At 34.6% G+C, this 17,678-nt stretch overlaps 1 protein-coding gene and 2 long non-coding RNA genes across 9 annotated transcripts; all 3 read left to right on the forward strand.

Annotated features, from left to right (window-relative positions):
- On the forward strand, positions 1 to 3,079 carry LOC113327731 (UNC93-like protein 1). 3 transcript variants are annotated; one of them, XM_026574862.1, is made up of 5 exons: positions 1 to 129; positions 976 to 1,033; positions 1,271 to 1,525; positions 1,818 to 1,907; positions 2,094 to 2,298. In XM_026574862.1, the coding sequence occupies exons 3-5, from the start codon at positions 1,369 to 1,371 to the stop codon at positions 2,180 to 2,182; spliced, it is 336 nt and encodes a 111-aa protein (XP_026430647.1). In that variant the 5' UTR covers positions 1 to 129; positions 976 to 1,033; positions 1,271 to 1,368; the 3' UTR covers positions 2,183 to 2,298. The 3 variants fall into 3 exon arrangements, 1 of the variants encoding a protein (XP_026430647.1); XR_003349168.1 differs by lacking the exon at positions 1 to 129 and adding exons at positions 189 to 337; positions 2,896 to 3,079 and having other exon boundaries at positions 1,271 to 1,907; positions 2,094 to 2,246; XR_003349169.1 differs by lacking the exon at positions 1 to 129 and adding exons at positions 189 to 337; positions 2,896 to 3,079 and having other exon boundaries at positions 1,277 to 1,907; positions 2,094 to 2,246.
- A 2,418-nt stretch (positions 3,080 to 5,497) lies between these two features.
- On the forward strand, positions 5,498 to 8,947 carry LOC113328136. 2 transcript variants are annotated; one of them, XR_003349267.1, is made up of 7 exons: positions 5,498 to 5,583; positions 5,689 to 5,748; positions 6,356 to 6,450; positions 6,635 to 6,703; positions 7,252 to 7,543; positions 8,337 to 8,437; positions 8,903 to 8,947. It is a non-coding gene; the product is annotated as an uncharacterized LOC113328136 (long non-coding RNA). The 2 variants fall into 2 exon arrangements; XR_003349268.1 differs by lacking the exon at positions 6,356 to 6,450.
- A 114-nt stretch (positions 8,948 to 9,061) lies between these two features.
- On the forward strand, positions 9,062 to 10,571 carry LOC113328135. Of its 4 annotated transcripts, none has more exons than XR_003349264.1 (4): positions 9,062 to 9,158; positions 9,235 to 9,311; positions 9,620 to 10,021; positions 10,138 to 10,571. It is a non-coding gene; the product is annotated as an uncharacterized LOC113328135 (long non-coding RNA). The 4 variants fall into 4 exon arrangements; XR_003349265.1 differs by having other exon boundaries at positions 10,157 to 10,571; XR_003349266.1 differs by having other exon boundaries at positions 9,620 to 10,571.
- Positions 10,572 to 17,678: the final 7,107 nt, after the last annotated feature.

The following is a 17,678-nucleotide window of genomic DNA, read 5'->3' on the forward strand; positions in this document are numbered from 1 at the left end:
CTCATTTTCCTCTCAGTTTCATATTCCTTTTAACCCTCAGTGTGTTTTAGTTTATGACACAAAGATATTATTCATCGAACAGAAGAAAAAGGTTAAACGAGCAGGAAAAAAAAAAAGGGTATGATATAGGTATTAAAATGTAATCATCGAACACTTCTCTGCTGTTTTTCTCTTACAAAACCCTCTTTAATCAATTTGGTCAACATCTGTATAATCAATTTGATACTTGTTTCATGATGTAAAACGACCCAGTGAGGATCTCTTACGCATTGGAGATAAGATTCTGATTTAATCTCATTAGAGTTTAGGGTTTCGGTGAGAGAATTAACGGAAGAAGGTATTCTTCTTTTGAGAATAGATTTTGTTTTTTGTTTGATTTTTAAAATTAGGGTTCATAGATTCATTACGGTAGTTTCTTGTGATTGTGAATTTTTTTTTATTTTTTTTTTTTTGTCATTTTTGTTATAATGGTTGTTTATTACACTAAGCAGATCTTCGTTTCTTTCTCTTGAAATCTGTTAAGGTGGTTACCCTGTTGTGGTTGCTAATCATTTTGTTAATGTATCGCAAGGGATAGTTTATGGTAAGGGATGATCAGGCGAGCCCTTTGATAACATAGTGCCTGCATTTCTAGAACCCTAATCCCATTTATTTGCTACTGATGTTAACCTACTAGTACATGCTAAAAAAGATGTTAATTATATTTATTGGTATCTCACTGAACCCACATATTAAAAGAGGGTGGCTGCTCCAAAATCCTAGTCGTATGTTGAGATATTGGCATGAAATTACCTAATACCGTGCAATGTTGTTTAGGTCTTTGCGATGATTCTGTGTAAGTAAGACGCTTGATATCGTGCAATGTTGTTTAGGTCTTTGCGATGATTCTGTGTAATTAGTAATTACGTAAGATGCTTGATATGTAACTTGCAAATGCACCTCTTATAATAATTGTTTTAGATTGTCCACTGGCAGATGCTTGAAGGAAGGCATCTGATTCTTCACCATACCTCCACCACAGCATCACCATAAGGTACATATTTCCATTTCTTTTTCTTTTTCTTTCTTAACTGACAGTTAGTTTCTGGGGAGTGGCAATGTATGTATAATCTAAAAGATGTCTTTCTTATTTGCCTTATTATGCACTCCAAGAAGGCATTAGACACATATTTCCTTCTTTTTTTTTAATAAAATATTAGTTTCTTGTTTCTGGCAGTGTACCTATAATCTTACAGAGATGTCTCTCTTATTTGCCTTTTTATGCGCTAAGCATTAGGTGGATCTCCTGATATATTGGACGGTCAGAAACTAGACTTTTGTTATCTTCAACTTTTGAAGCTCTCAGTGGGCCTTGGTGTTAGTGGTGATATGGATGGCGCTGGTTTTTATATGAGTGGTGGTGGTGTTGATATTGCTGGTGGCGGTGACTCTGGGATTGTGGGGGCAGTAGTGCTTATTTTTCAAATTTTAGTCGACACTAGACACCATAGTGCACAGTTCATAACCGGAAAAGGAAAAAATATCGGTACAAGTAATTTGTATGATTGCTTTAGTTTGTTTTTGTTGTCTGGGAATGTTCATTCCAGTATTAGGAACGGGAGGTGGTGGTCAACTTAAGCATACATAACTTTTGCAGTTTATGGCATTCTTGGCTGTAGAATTTACAATATTCTTGGACCAAGATATACTCTTTTTGTTGGTTATTGTACTTATGGTTTATATCCAGGTGCACTTCTTATTATAATCATTATAAACATCAAGCTTTTGATCTTTTTGCTGTTTTGGGTATTGGTGTTGTCTTTTTTGGGATGGTCAAGGTGCTATTATGACTTCATATCCTCCTCGAGATGGGAAAGGACCTTGTACTGCCATATTCTGGAGTATTTTCAACATAGGTGGTACTATCGGTGAGTAATCTGTATCTTCCTTTTATTAGAAGCCTGTAAATAGACTAAATTTCATTCTTTAGATAATTCGTTGGGAAATTATAAGTGTTAGTATCAACTGATGATGAAGACGTTGAAACCCTCCCAATTGACATCTAATTGTGTTGTACTATTTGTTATCATTCCATTGGTACTGAATTACAACAGAAAGGAGGTTGTTTCAGTTACTGATGGGTGATATAGAAGAGGCAGCACTGAGGTTGCTATGGGCGATCATCTATCCATTCTCGTGTTAAAGCCTCTGGAGGAATGATCATCCATCCCTTCACAAAAACAGATACTATCAAGAACAGGGCACATGTACGTACGTTATTCTGGTATTCACTTCTTTATTGTTGCTAATGGTATATAACCAAGTATTAGAACAAATTCCTCGAGTCATATTCATCATTGGATGCCCATATGGAAGTGGATTGCAGAGGTCAGTGTTTCCTCTTTTGTGTGATGCACAGATGCCTTGTACTGCAATATTGATAAAGGATTATCTTGCCAGTGTAGTACGTGTTTTACCAAAAATTGCCAATTGCATTGCATGTAATCCAAGTCTAATATAGTTATGGAGACTTATATTTGAGCAAATCTGGATTAATAACATTTTGAACACTTTCAGAAAAAACTAAAAAACAAAGAAAAAAAAGGTTAGGGAAAGTTAGGGACATGATAAAAGTTAAAACCCCTTGTGATAGCTATTGATGTTTAACCATTCCTTACATTGTATCATCTGGTCAACCTACCAACACAAATAACATTCAAGATCATGCTTGATTGTATGGCTGCTCTTTGTTAGTTTGTAAAGTTGTCGTATGATAATGTTGAACTGTCGCACTTACTTGGATTACTACAGTTTGAACATCAAAAGTTTGTTCCCCAGTTGTTTACTACAATTCCATAGTTCAGTGTCTTTCATCTTAGTGGTCTCAGCACTGTTTTTTTTTTGTTTTTGTTTCAGGTTGCAAGGATTTTTTTGAGTACTAATTATACATGAAGAGATCGGAAGAAGTTGCAATTTTTTCCAGAGACCTGACAGAATGTAAATTCTTGGCAGGATCTACATAAAAATGTTATTTTAGTAATGATAAAAGAAAGTTGATCTCTCTAAATTCCTTAGTATATGAATTTTTGTTATTCGTCTTTGTTTGGTGCATTCTGAAAATGAGTCCTGATTTGCAGAGAAGTCTAGCAGATGGAAGACCAAGATTTGTATCTTTAGATTAATTTCTGAATAGGTACGCTAAACAAAATTTGAATACATCTGGATGGCCCAAGGCTTGGTTCACTACTTTGGTCATGGTTCCAGATCTTACCACAAGCCATTTTATTTGTCCAGTTTATTCCAGTGGACACATGTCCGGTTTATATTATATGTGGTATAATGAGAAAATGACGCCAAAGTAACTATTTATGTTGGATATTCTTGGCATTGTCAAAATATAACGAACCATTTGAGATTTACATATATCGGATCCAGAAAAAGGCATCACCCGATTCTTCGCATTGTCAGAATCTTCCCTATTGTGCAAAACTTAATAATAAACAAATTAATTTAACAAAGATAAAATAAGATAAACATATGCACAAATTGTGAAAACATACTGATGAAAAATAACAATACTATATTATAGAGGATTTTTTTGTTTTTAAATTACGTATAATTAATAAAATATACAAAATCTTGGAATGGACGTAGAAGAAAGAATATGTAACTTTGGAAACAAAACGTCAAAAATTTTGTTCACAAGGAAAACTGTAGAAAAATCTTGAGACCCGGTCCGGTTCGAAGAAATTGTTCAAGATATAAGTCTATGTTGCTCGAATTCTTACTATTTCATTGGAATATGCTTTGAGATTAAACTACGTTGACGATAATTTCTCAAATTCTCTCTCTTTCATTGGAAGATGCTATGAGATTGACTTATGTTGATATTAATTGCTCGATTCTTTTTCCATTTCATTAGAATATGTTAAAAGAGCGACTATTTTAATAAGATTCCTTGAAATGTTTTTATTTTATTGAAATATGTACTAAGATTGATCAAGGACAATATAAGATTTGTTAATTATTTTTATTACCATGGATCTGCAACGAGATGAGATCGACCTAAGTCGATATATGATTTACATAAGGCAATTCCAAGAAACAATTTTTCAAGGGAGCTAGAACCTGTTTGATATGTAGGAACTCTAAACCTACCAATAAACCACAAAAATTTCATTAGAATATGTTAAGAGATCGACTATTTTAATAAGATTCCTTGAAATGTATACCAGAGGTTTATCTCTGGCAATGTGAACCAGATTATGCTTCGTGGCATCTCCGGATAATCGAAATATTTATACCGGAACTTTAAACCTACCAATGAATTAGAAAATTTCTTTTCCTCCCATGGGATGATCACTAGTCTTATTTTCAGATCTTAAATCAATGAATATATCTGAAATGGTCAATCCTAATTCCAATAAGCAACAGGTGAAGGCTTCCCACTGGCACAGAGGAAAGACAACAGAAATGTCAACTAACCATTGAAAAGATAATCAAAATAAGTTGCACATGAGGTACAAAATGAAAACATCTAAAAATCAGTTACCAGGATCTTTCATCACATTAAAAAGTAAAATCCACATGACAGATGAGATGGAAGAAATTAGAGGCAAATTTCTCCTGCACACACTTTACAAAAGTGCTTTGCATTACTTCTGAAGGTACTTGATGGAAGAACTGTAAGACATATAATCAACAGCTTCAGAAGAAGATAACTGCTAAACAGATTTTTCAGTTTCTTCTACCAGTGCAGCTTCAATGTGTTTGTTTAACTCAGGAACCTCAAAATAGGGAAAACATGAATATACGTGTGAATCGCAAGAACTTAGGCTACTTCCACTGTATATACATGACTGCAGAATACGATAACTATTAAAATCAAACAAAAGAAGATAACTATTAAAACAAAAGAAGATAACTATTAAAACCAACCAATTAATAGACGCACCTTCCAAGTTTCAGCAAGTTCTTTTACTCTCAACAGATTCACCAAGGCAAATCTAAGGTTATCATGAAAAATAAGTTATGTAATATAGACTCGGTTTAAGAATAAGTAGAGTAGGCTAAGCAGTACAATCTGCAGTATCGTTGGACATTAATATCATAGGCAACATAATGACTCTCTACATATATAGATTCCACACTCGTTTGGTAAAACTGATCCAATACAACTCCAAGCAACAAAATTGTTTATCCTTGTGCGTGATTATAAACAGTCACTAAAGAACCACTACACCATTTTCTTGGATTTGTAACTCAAATTCGTAACAGGAAATTGCTGTTACAAATCTTGTCACATTTTGTAACTGTCTGTTCGCAGTTACGAATTCGTAACTGGATATAGTTCCACGCGTGCCATCCGTGTGCGTGGGTGGTCACAGCTTCATATTTTTCCACCCAAGCAATTTATAACTGGGGATATTTCAACCCTTGGTCACAGTTGGTGGTTAGCTGAGATGGTCACTTGGTCATAGACTCGTATACACGAGTCGAACCACTTCATCTCTTTTCACTCGAACGGACCACTTCTCTCTTTCCATTTTCCTCATCTCTCCAGAAGCGAAGTTTGGTTTTCAGTTTTAGGATTTCGATCTGAAGGTAAAGATGAATCTGTTTTTTTCGATGAGCTGAAGTGATTTGTGTTTCGGTAAGTGTTTGAATCTGTTCTTTTCTCATCTCTTTCCACTTTCTTTATCTCTGCAGAAGCGAATTTAGGGTTTCAGCCTGAAAGTGAAGTTTGGGTTTCAATCTGAAACTGAAGATGTAAGTGTTTAAAGCTGTCTGTTTCGATTTGGGTTTCGGTCTGTTCTTTTCGATTAGGGTTTCATTAAGGTGTTGATGTTTTAATTAGATTTTCAATTTTATATGAGATTTTCGTTTAGGGTTTCAATTTTATCTGAGATTTTCAGTTAGGGTTTCGATTTATATGTGATTTTTGATTAGGGTTTCGTTATTTTGATGATTTTTGGTATCTTTTATAGGGTTTCATTTTCCTTTTGAATCAGTAATGTTTCAATCATAATCTTTTAGAATTGATTTCAGGGTGTAATGGATTAATGATTTCTTAGTAACATGTAGCAAATGATGTAAGTAGTTTAATATTTTATTCTTCTTTGATTAGTAACATACATGTGATTGATTCGACATATTTGGTTGTTCTTCTATTTAGTATTCTTTTTTTCATATTTTCGTGCATTCCAGTTGGGGCTTGTTGATTTGGTTTGCTTACTATCTGTTTTGGTTTCTAGTTCTTGAATATGTTAAATGAGAACTGAGTTTGTTTGTTTCTAGTTCTTGAACATACTAGTTTGATGGTTTTATTTTCAGTTAGTATGATGTTGATTGGGTGAATTGATTGAATTACTTCCAGATTGGTTCACGGACATTCTCATCTACGTCATTGAGAGTGTTCATGTGGAAGAAATTTACATCAAGTTTAAGTGGTGAAGACTACAAGTTGTTAAGGTTACCTGTTTGCGTAAATGTATAAGAGAAAACCATTATTATACTTATGATGATATTGTAGTTTCTAAATAGGTTGACCCACATGAAAGTTGGCACATTTGATTCCATTGCTAAAACTTCATCAAAATCTCTCTATTTACTTGATAATTAAGTTGTAATCTGAAATTGTTGTCTGCATTTTCAGGGTCGATTGATGTCGAACTAGGAGCTTCCCCAGTTTACTGCATGATCAGAAGTGTATTCCAGAACAGTGGTAAGTTGTTGTAGGTCACGAACTTGTGGATATTATGTTGTTGCTTGTAGTTAATAACTTAATATGCTAAGCTAGAAGGTGCTTTTATATTTTAATAGGATTAAAGTAGTACAATATTTAGTTACAGAGGGTCTCTTTTGTTTGTTGATATTTCTTTTACCCCGTTGTTATTAATACTAGTAGTCTCTAATTGAAATTCTGGAGAGTAATGAACAAAATTTCTCTTGCATTTTAGTTTTCTTATTTCTGTTTTGGGTGAATTGTTATTGCAAGTAAATGTGCAACTAATGCTCAAGCAACAATTGCCATGGCAATGGATCTTTAATTATAGGCTGGCAGAAACTTTATAGGCAACAAGTTTTAGCTTAAGAGAACCAGAAATGTATATGTAAGATGAACCCATACCAATGGGTGCTTCAGTTAGAAATGGATTATGAAGAGCAGAAATGGCATACGAATTAGCTGATCTCCGCTATATGTATAAATAGTCTTTCATTTGATTTTTGATACTGTACACTCTAATATCTGTTTTTTGTAATCAACTGTAGGTGCCTGGATAATGCATCCATCGTAGATGCTAACGATAATGGGCAGCTAGAAAATGGGGCATACAACTCATGGGTTGTCTCTACAGTGACACAAGTGGAAGAAGTAAAAATGGTATTGAAACTCATCCCAATTTGGTCGACATGTATACTATTCTGGACAGTATATTCTCAAATGAAAACTTTATCAGTTGAACAAGCAACTTTCATGAACAGACATATCGGTTCATTCGTTTTCCCATCAGGATCATTTTCGGTGTTTCTCACTCTAACGACATCCCTGATCGTATGCGAGGTACACCTGAACATGAAAAAGTCATTTCAATATTAAAATTGAGTTAAGATAATCTATCTCCTCCTTCGAAACAATGTTTTACATATTGTTGTATCTTTCCTAAAGATTGGAGTGTTTGATAATTGACTTAGAAGGAAAGCAATTTATGTTACCTAATTGATCCATTAGAAAAGCAATTGTGCCAGTTAATGGAAATCTTCATTTTCGTTTACAAAATGGCAAACTCAAAGGCTTGCTTTTTTTGAAAGATTATTGGTTACTTTGGTACATGAAGTACGTTCATTTGTGCCACTAAAACTAGTAATTACATTTTGAATAAACTCTCTTCGGACTTGGAAATTGCACATGCTCATATGGATCTCAAGTATGCAGTAAAACTGGACATTTATAAAAAATGTGGTTGTGTTAATTGGTGCAGCTGAAGCTAGACAGTTAATTACCTTCAATACATCGTTGTTGCTACCTTTGACATAAGGAAATGATTGACTTGTTTAGGTCGACGGTTGATACAAACGCTATTTGCCTTATAGTTAAATTATCATATGAATTGGACCAATCATATAAGGCTTGATTGCGATTTGGATTCGTTTTGGATTCTTTTTTTCTTTTTGATTAATTTTGGGCTACGTTAAGTTTCTAGTTGAAAGATATAATTATGTTATATTCCAAAGAAGAAGGATCAGAAGGTTGTTGGGATATTTTTTAAGCTAGTCCAACATGATGTAAGTTTACTTGAATAACTGAGACAAGATTTCTGTAATCCTAATTCAATCATTGTTGTTTTTTCTCCTAGGATTTAAGTATCCGAAAAGAGAGTGCGTCGAGAAATGATTCTTTATCATGCCCAATTTTTTTTGAGCCACTAACAAGGAAGGGACCTCCAGGTTTAAACTTGTAAGTTGAACTACCTAATATATGTAAATATGATTAGCTCATTTATGTATGTTTCTGCGAGATGCAATGTTCTTTATGTTGTTTTGAATTTTGGCATATGTTCTATATATGTACCCACTCCAATCGAGCATCTAGGTTTAGTTTTGAATTCTGGCATATGTACTATTAAGCCCCTAGCTTAAAAGCTCAACGTTTAATGATAAGAAGTGACAGCCTTAGTCAAATTTGATCAAGGGATACTTGAGTTAAGTTTGCAACCTCCACTGGATAATCAGATGCAGGAGCATCTTTTTTTGGAGCGACTGTCCCTTTGGGCTATGAAACCAATGGATTCATTTTGCTTTTGCCATCAGTTGTGGTTCTTGGGAGATAGTGCATTCTCCCTTCAGTAAAATGTTTACCAATTATAATCATGATTTAAAATATATGAATCTTATTAACTGGGAGAGCATCTTTTCATTGCAGGGCTAGATATCAAGCCAAGAGATCTCACGTTGCTCTGTCAAAAGGCATGTGCACATTCATTAACTCAGTTTATGAACATCTATTTTATTTTTATTTTCTTACTTTTAAAAGTTAAGTTAGCAACCAGAATGGAGTGTAACCATCTGGCCAATATATGACAGGTGGAGAATCATGTTGTTGAGTTCCTTGTGGAGTGATGGATCAGATGGCATCGGCATGCGGGGAATCTAACAAACTTCTTGCAATGGTTTTCCAGGTAAGGTTTTGGTATATTGAAGTTTTTTATACTTTATTGTTGATCCAGCATTGTAATTCCACTTTTGTTTATGTAGCCAGCTGAGGTGCGTGGACTTGTGTCGATCCCTTCCCATATACGATTCTGGTGTATTGGTTTAGGAATGGGACATAGGTAATCAACGGAAGCTTTAGCTTCACGTAGTTTGTTTCTGTGATCATGCCTTAGTTTCAGGATTATTTTTTATACCTTGATGAGTGTAGTCATCTTTAACCATGATTTGGACATAGGAGTGGATGTTTTTATTGCATACTTCGATATCATATTAATTTAATCCTGAGAAGTTCTCTGTTAGATTCTTGATAAACGGAAAAGATTTCTTGAGTTATATTATTCTGCCCATGGTATTTTATTTGTGAACCCCGTGAATCCACCATTAACGGTTTAAGTGTTTGATAAAATGTCTCCCACAAATTTCACAGGACATTGAAAATAGTTGTAATTGGATGATATTATGTACTTATAGCTTCGAGTGGGCTCATTGTGCATAATGCCGAGAGAAGGGAAGAAACTGTGCAGACTTGGAAGTGTGCCAAGGTAATAAAATTGGATTGGTATGATCATATTGTGTCAACAGGCTCTTTGATGTACCAGTCCTAGAACAAGTGTCAGTGCGACAAAGACTGCAAGCAAGAAGTAGCCAATGCGAGAACAACAACGACAAATAAGAAGGGAACCTGTACGACAATGGTGGCGACTAAGAAGAAGACCACGTTTAAATCCTCTGGTACAAAGAGTTGATAACCTTTTTAATGTCTCAAATCTTGTTGAAGTGACCATACAGGAACAACCATAAGTCAACAGAAGTGAAAGTGGGGCGTCAGGTAATTCAAATTTGAATAAGCACTGACCATTAATAATTTTTTCCTGTGATTTTTAGAATGTATGCGATGCCAAAAATTTTATGAGGCTTTAAGCGCTGACCATCAACAATTTTTAGTTGCGCTTTCAAATTTCAGGGTTCAGGGTTCTCGTCGTGACATGAAGGTTTGGTGAAGGATCTGTCGGATGGATGGAATGTGATGATGGTTTGATACTGCTTCGTTCTTGGAAGAGATGTCTCGTGCAATGCTTGCATAGATGCTGCGGCATTGGATTCCATCAGCTTCACCAAATCTGCTTCAAATGTGAAGGCAAATACTGATTATGTGAGTCCTGTTTCTGTTGGTTTATTCTCATCTCATATACCTAGGAATAAAACTTAGGGATTGTCTTTTAAGTTCCGAACCAATTCGAATGCAGAGAGAACAAAAGTTAAAGTTATCCTTAATAAAGGAAGTTTTTGTTGAGTGTGGGATTGAATCTATGGGATTATTGAATGTGTGATTGGATCTATGGGATCGATGGAATGAAAGATTAGCAGGTTATTTTGAATTCCGGCGTATTTCCGGCAGAATGTGTACTGACCATGGCTAATATTGACCAGGTCAAAGTAATTTTTTTGATGTTACTAAAAAATTCATAACTGCTGCAAGCTGTTCCAACCTGTCCTGTAGTAACAGATGTAAACTGCTTCAAAATGACACGTAGTAACGGATTACGACCTCCCTGTTACCAAAAATTCGTAACAAGGTTAAGTTGTTTCGAAATGACACGTAGTAACAGATGAGGTCTGTTACAACGCCTGTTACAACCCAAAATTTTTAACAGCTGCAGTGACGTTACAAATATTTCACCTTGTGAAACAGAACCTGCCTGTTACAACCCTATTTTGTAACATGTACAATTTGTTTCTAATCGGCCAAAATGGTGTAGTGAACAACTAATCATTTTGAAGATAGTTGACATAGAAAAGAGATTGTCTATTAAGTAATGAGATGTAGGCTCAATTTGCTGCAATGTTGAGAGAACAAAGACAAACCGTTTTTCACATCCCAGATATTGCTTGGAAGATAACATCCATACATTTGCATAAGTCCACCCAAAGTTAAAAAATCAAACTGAGGAAGAAGATTAAGTTAGTTTAAGAGTTGCATACCAAATGTAATCTTATGCTATCGAAATAAATTGACTCTACAAATGATGTTGTCTGGGACGGTGAGGATGATGATCAGCTGAAACCTACAAAAAAAAAAAGTTATGAAATCACAAAATTAAGGATAACCCAAACCTTATTTCTTCGGAAACTAAATTACTAAACATCGAATTGGATAAATCCCCAATACATATGTAAAACCCTAACTTTGAGTTTGAAATTCAAATTAACCAGATTTAATCTCGAATTTGAGAAAGCTAAAAATTAATCCCACCTATTGAATTCTGTATATCCTGCCTTCTCTATCTCAGTTGGATGATTAGTCAATCAGTAAAGATAAACCCTAGCTTTCATTGTATAGCAGCTGACATGGTAAAACGGAGAAGAAGAACTATAAGATGGCGAAAAGAAAAAGAATAAGAAGAAATGTTTATGATAGGTAAAGGAGATGAGGAGGACATGTAGAAGATGAAGTAGAAAGATCGGACGAAGAATAAAGGGAAATAGCAGAAGAAAGAGAAAGAGAAAGACGGAATGATCGAAAGAGAAAGGACCCTGGGCTATATTTGGTTGAAAGGGAGCTAAAAGTTAAACTCACCTATTGAACACTATATATATATATAGATAGATCCTTCCTTCTTTATCTTAGTTGGATGATCAGTTTTAATGGTGTAACAGCTGCCATGAAAAAAAAAGATGAAAGCAGGAAGAAGGAAGAAAAAGATGAACCGCTAACAAAAAGAATGAACTTGGGTTATATAAGGAAAAGAGGTGTAAGGGGATGTAAGGAAGGTGAAGCGTTGGGGTCCTGAAAAGTGCTAGGGCCCCGACAGCGAGGGTCCTGACTTTAGTAGAAAAATGACCTCACTTCGTTCATCCTACTTGTCACCTACATGGCACCTGGGTGGTCGAGTTGAGAAAGGTCCTTAACGTTAGGGTCCCGACAACTAAGGAAAAGGTCATGTACCCTGGTAGAAAAAGGTCCTCACTTCGTTTATTCTACTTGTCACCTACATGGTGCCTAGGTGGTCAAGTTAAAAGGTCCTTGGTCTGGAGTGACATGGTCTAGACCAAAATAGCCAAGGGTCCAGAGCCTTAAATCTTATTAATTCCATTAACAAGATTATTTTATTAATAACCCAAGAGTCCAGTACAGGGTCCAGTGAAAGGTCATGGACCTTGACAATAAAATATTAACAAAAATTATCTTATTTTAATATTTTTATTCTATTAGAAGACTGGAGTGGGGTCCAAAAAGGTCCTGTTCGGGGTCCAGACCCTCTTTAGGAGACCCTGAACACTTAAATACCATTAAAAAAAGTGATTTCCAAATTTTCAATTCAAAAATTAAGATTTTTTAAAAAAATGTTAGGGTCCGGTAAAGAATCCTGAACCTTTCATCAGGACCCTTGCACTGAAAACCACACAGAAAAACACTTATTTTAAGTTTTTGAAAGTTAGAAATAATATCAAACAACTAAGAATCCTCTATTATCAGGGCCATAAATGTCATACAGTGACATTTTTGGTTGGTTTGGGGTTAGGGTGGAATTTTTGGAAACACATTTCGAAGAGTGGCACTATTAAGAATTCAAGACCAAGTAATAAGCCAAAATATATCTTTCTGTTCATAATTTCATCTTTCTTTCTCTGACCAAAACTTTACCACGGCGTCTTCTTTTAACGATTTACCTGAGATTACAAATTTACCCATTTCTTTCATAAAATTCGACGTCTGCCATTAAGGAAACAATAGCTTAATCCGTTAATCGGGTAATACATCCCCATGTATATACACAAGAAAACCCTACCTTCGTCGTGCAATACATCCAGAGAAAAAAGAGAGAAGAACCTGGTTAAAAATGCGGATCAAGAAAAAGAAAAGCAATGGCGAGCCTTCCTAGAGATATTATCACCTATGTACTTTCGATGTTACCGGTCAATTCGATCTTTCATTTCCGGTGTGTATGCAATGTCTGGTATGATTTGTTCAAAAACTCTAAGTTTATTAAGATGCACCTTCACCATGCTATTCAAAACAAAAAATTTAGTGTAGTACTTGAATAATATAGGGAGAACTCTTACTCGCATAAAGATTTTTATTATTCCGTATATTATGATGCAACATCCTCTGATCCTCATCTTACCATATGGATGTTCAAACTGATCTCCCACATGATACGTTTGTACTTGATCTTCTAAATATGGATTCTTGCGATGGCCTGATCGGTTTATTCTCTGTTAATCCTAATGGGGATACACTCGAAATGATCTACTTGTGGAATCCATCAACTCGAGAATACAAGAAGATATCGACACCAACATCAATTCCCAACACGGCCAATAATGATTTGTGTCAATATGGGGTTTGTTACGATTGGAAAATCGATGATTACAAATTATTCTTAGTAGTGGCCTGAGAATATGGGGATATTTTTTCTGAAGTTTGGGTTCGTAGATTAGCTTCAAATGCATGGAATAACATAGGAAACATACCTAATAATCGATATCACATTGATACTCCTATGAAGCCTTTAAATGGAATTATTCATTGGACAGGAAGAATGAAAGTTATAGTTTCCTTCGATGTAGTTGAAGAGCAAATTAAAGAGATCCAAACACGCAGTTGCTATCTAGATGATGAACTGTACTCGTTTTATGATATGGAAGTGCATGTTCTGAGAGAGGACCTTTACCTATCAGTTAATGCTACACATATGAAGAGAAACATGGATCTGTGGTAATTCCTTACGTGGTTTCTTTACGTGGTTGGTCCATCATAATTCCTTACTAACACAAGATAATTTAGAAAGGAAAGGGAGAACGTTGGTAAATAGATGTCGTATGTGCAAGAAGGAATTAGAGACTATAAATCACTTGTTCCTTCATTGTTCAGTAGCTCACTCTATTTGGGATGTATTTCTAAGTGGTTTTGGAGTGGGAAGACCTCGAGGAGATGACATAAAGGATGCTTTTAAAGATAGAGATAGGACTGATTTCACAATGGCTGGGAATTTCATTTGGAACATCCTACCTTATGCTATTTGTTGGAACATCCGGAAAGAACGCAATCAACGAATGTTCGTCGCAGAGGCAAAAGAGAAAGATGTTCAAAAGGTCGTACTAGACATTAAGGCAAATATTTTGTATTGGTCTCATCCCTCAAAGGCTCTCCGCAACATCAGATTTGAAATGTTAGTCTTCAAATGGAAAGAGTTAGTCAGGAGATAGTCGCTTTGTTGTTAAATCTCTCATTTTTTCCTGCACCTTAATCCATTATGGTCTTGAGGTATTGTAACTCTTTCATTCTTTATTCTTTTATATAAAATTATATCGTCTTATTGATCAAAAAAAATCAAAAGAAAAAAAAAACATGGATCTGTGGGTGATGAAAGATTATGGAGTTATAGATTCTTGGACCAAAATTTTCCGTCTTTCGAAAGAAGAAACTAATTTTGATTTTCTATAGCCCTTGCATTATCTCAATAAGAATCGGGAGATACTGTTGCAGGGTCACGTAAATGGTGAAGATAGTAGCGATGATCTTTTAGTCTCATATGACCCAATAAATAAAAGCCTTATGACTTTGGATATCCCTTGCATACCGAAACATCTTTATGGGATGCCTTTCGTTGGAAGTCTAGTATCACTCGATTCCGGCGAATTTGTAAAAACTACAAAATTATCTGTGGTGGATACCAAGCATGGTTCGAATTTGTAAAGCTACCAAGAGGTCTGAGGTGGTCGACAGTTCTTTCCACTGTTTGCAGCTCAAAATTACTTAAGTTGGTGTGTGTGTATGCCCATTTACAGGTGTTTATTGCAGTTACATTTACATTTAAATATGTTTGCATTTGATGAATTACTGGCATGGGATAGCCATCTTAATTGAGGTTACCGTTTAGTGTTCAAACTCTATTATTTGTTGCATCTGTTCATTTTTTGTTGAGAATACCTGACCGTATAAGCATAAGCTTATTGTATTATATATACACATCATTTTAACCACAAATGCCTACTTATATATGCCAAATTTCTTTGTGCTATTTTCTTTTTGTGCTGTAAAAGTGAATAATTCTCCAATTTTACATATGTTTACAGCATTATTGATAGAGTTCGCATTTTACTGAAACGATTATTGGAGTAAATTTTTTATGGGGGCGTTTTATGATGGGGACATGGGGGACAAATCATGCCTTGACATGTGTTTTTCAATTAATTGTTTTAACAAATTCTGTTGCCAAAAATATAAAGGATAAAATATCATCAATTAAGATAACCAATATTTTCACCAAAAATACACTTCTTTTATATATTTGAAAACAAAATTTGATGGAATCAATTTATAGCAAAGACACGTGTCAAGACATGATTTATCCCCATATCCCCATCAAAAAACGGTCCCATTAAATATTTTTCCCGATTATTGCGTGCATTTTTCCGCGGCCCCAATTTTTGCCGCCGAATCACTAACTGGGTCATACACCAAGTATCTATTTCTTTTTCTTTCTTTTTTATTAAAATTTTCAACTTTTTTTAACAATGTATATCAATGCTTTTGAAAAGAAAATAAGAAGGGAAGTGAAGTTAAGAAAAAGAGTTTCCCAATTATGGAATAAATGGTATCTGCTTTTTTTTTTTTTTTTTTTATGTAGCTTAAAATATTCTCATATTCTCTTCATACAAAAAGAAAGAGCATGGATGTTATGATTTCATTTTCAGACATTGTCTCTCATGCACAACTCATTGCCTTGGTTTGAGTTCCTTGGAGTTTCTTTTGTTTTCTTCTTACATTGAGAAGATAAGAAGGTAACAAAAAAATGATGGGTACACAGAATCACTGTCTCTTCTTGAGACTTGTTCTTTATAGTTATTGTTAATTTTTGGGTATAAATACTTAATGATATCTTTGTGTTTTCGTCGTTTGTAGGTAAAATTTGGGGTTCATCAAAGAAATGGAAGGGGAAACATATTCAGTCTATGGAAATGGTGTGAATCACAAAGTTAGACAAACTTTTCACAAGAATTTCATTCAAGTTCAGAGTTTATTAGATCAAAACAGGTTACTTATTAATGAGATTAATCGAAACCATGAGTCTAATATACCTCATAATCTCAATAGGAATGTGGGTTTGATTAGAGAATTGAATAATAATATTAGAAGAGTTGTGCTTCTTTATGCAGATCTTTCAAGCTCATTGGTTTCTTATGAAGGTGGTGGTGGTGATTTTAGTGGTGGTGGTGGTCGTGGTGGTGGTTTGTTTGAGAGATTTCTCAATCATAATGGCAAGAAGAGAAAAACTCCATGATCCATCTTTTTTTCGTAAGAAGAGGAGTTAGCGATGAGTTCTTTCTAGTCGTGGAAATTACAAGTTTGATTTATGTTTAATTCCAAGAGCATGTGTAGTCGAGTTTCGAACTCGTATTTGATACCAGCGGTATCTAGTAACTTTGCAGCGTACATCTTCATGAGCTACTAGTTTGATGTTTTTCTTTTTTTACATTGTAATTCCGTTTCTTGATAGGAAATGAACTACCATGTATTTTGTTCATCAAATCCTTCCTTTTCATGTTTTTAGACTATTTCTAGTGATATGCACAATGGGTTCTTCTTCTACTCTTTTTTTGTAATGTAATGTACTTGATGTCTCATTGAGAAATCCTTTCTAGTAACAGTTCTTGAAGTCTTTTTTTTTATCTTACTTCAATCTTTCTTAAAGTGACAACCTTTTTGTGTAATATTTTTGACAAATATCATGAAGTGATGAAAAACCTAACTCTTTATTCTTCTTCTTTAACCAATGGAATCACTAACTTTGAACTTTGTAAACAGTGACTTCCAGTAACAAGATATAAGGGACCACCATGAAATTAGTTAAACAGAATAGAACCTTAATATAGACTGTCAGATCCCCATGCTTTTTCTTTATTCTACTTAAGTTATTTTTGTCTTAGCATTATTCTTTATTTTAAGCACAGCTTAACTTTGAAGTTTAGATTATCATTATCATTAATATTATGCATAAGATAGAGCAATAGCTTTTCTTTTTGGAGCCTTTGCTGCTTTTACCTTTGGACAGTTTTTTGGAACTCCAAAGACAAAAAAAAAAAAAAAAATACTCAGTTTTTCGGAGTAGCTGAGTGATAATTCTCACACAAAAATTAATCACGAGAGAAACCCATTTTAGAGTTGTAAAGGTAATAGTGATATAACTATCTTCCTTCTTCTTATTTGGTGAGAAGCACCACTTTTGATTTAATGAGTAAACTAATGGTGGTGAATTGGTGATTAAGACTTCATAATGGAATTTGAGTGTATCGGATTCTATAATAACAATAAAAATCAGAATATTAGCCTTTAACTTTTTAAATTAATTAGCTTAAACATGCTTAGGCCTAGAGTTGTACCTAGCTAGTACCCGAGTACTGTACAGTAAAAAAACAATAATTTGAACATAAAGTTTATACTATATATCAGTGCCAGTTTGTGCCGTATGTAGTCCCAC

The sequence above is a fragment of the Papaver somniferum genome, unplaced genomic scaffold, assembly GCF_003573695.1.
Source record: "Papaver somniferum cultivar HN1 unplaced genomic scaffold, ASM357369v1 unplaced-scaffold_107, whole genome shotgun sequence".
Taxonomy (NCBI): domain Eukaryota; kingdom Viridiplantae; phylum Streptophyta; class Magnoliopsida; order Ranunculales; family Papaveraceae; genus Papaver; species Papaver somniferum.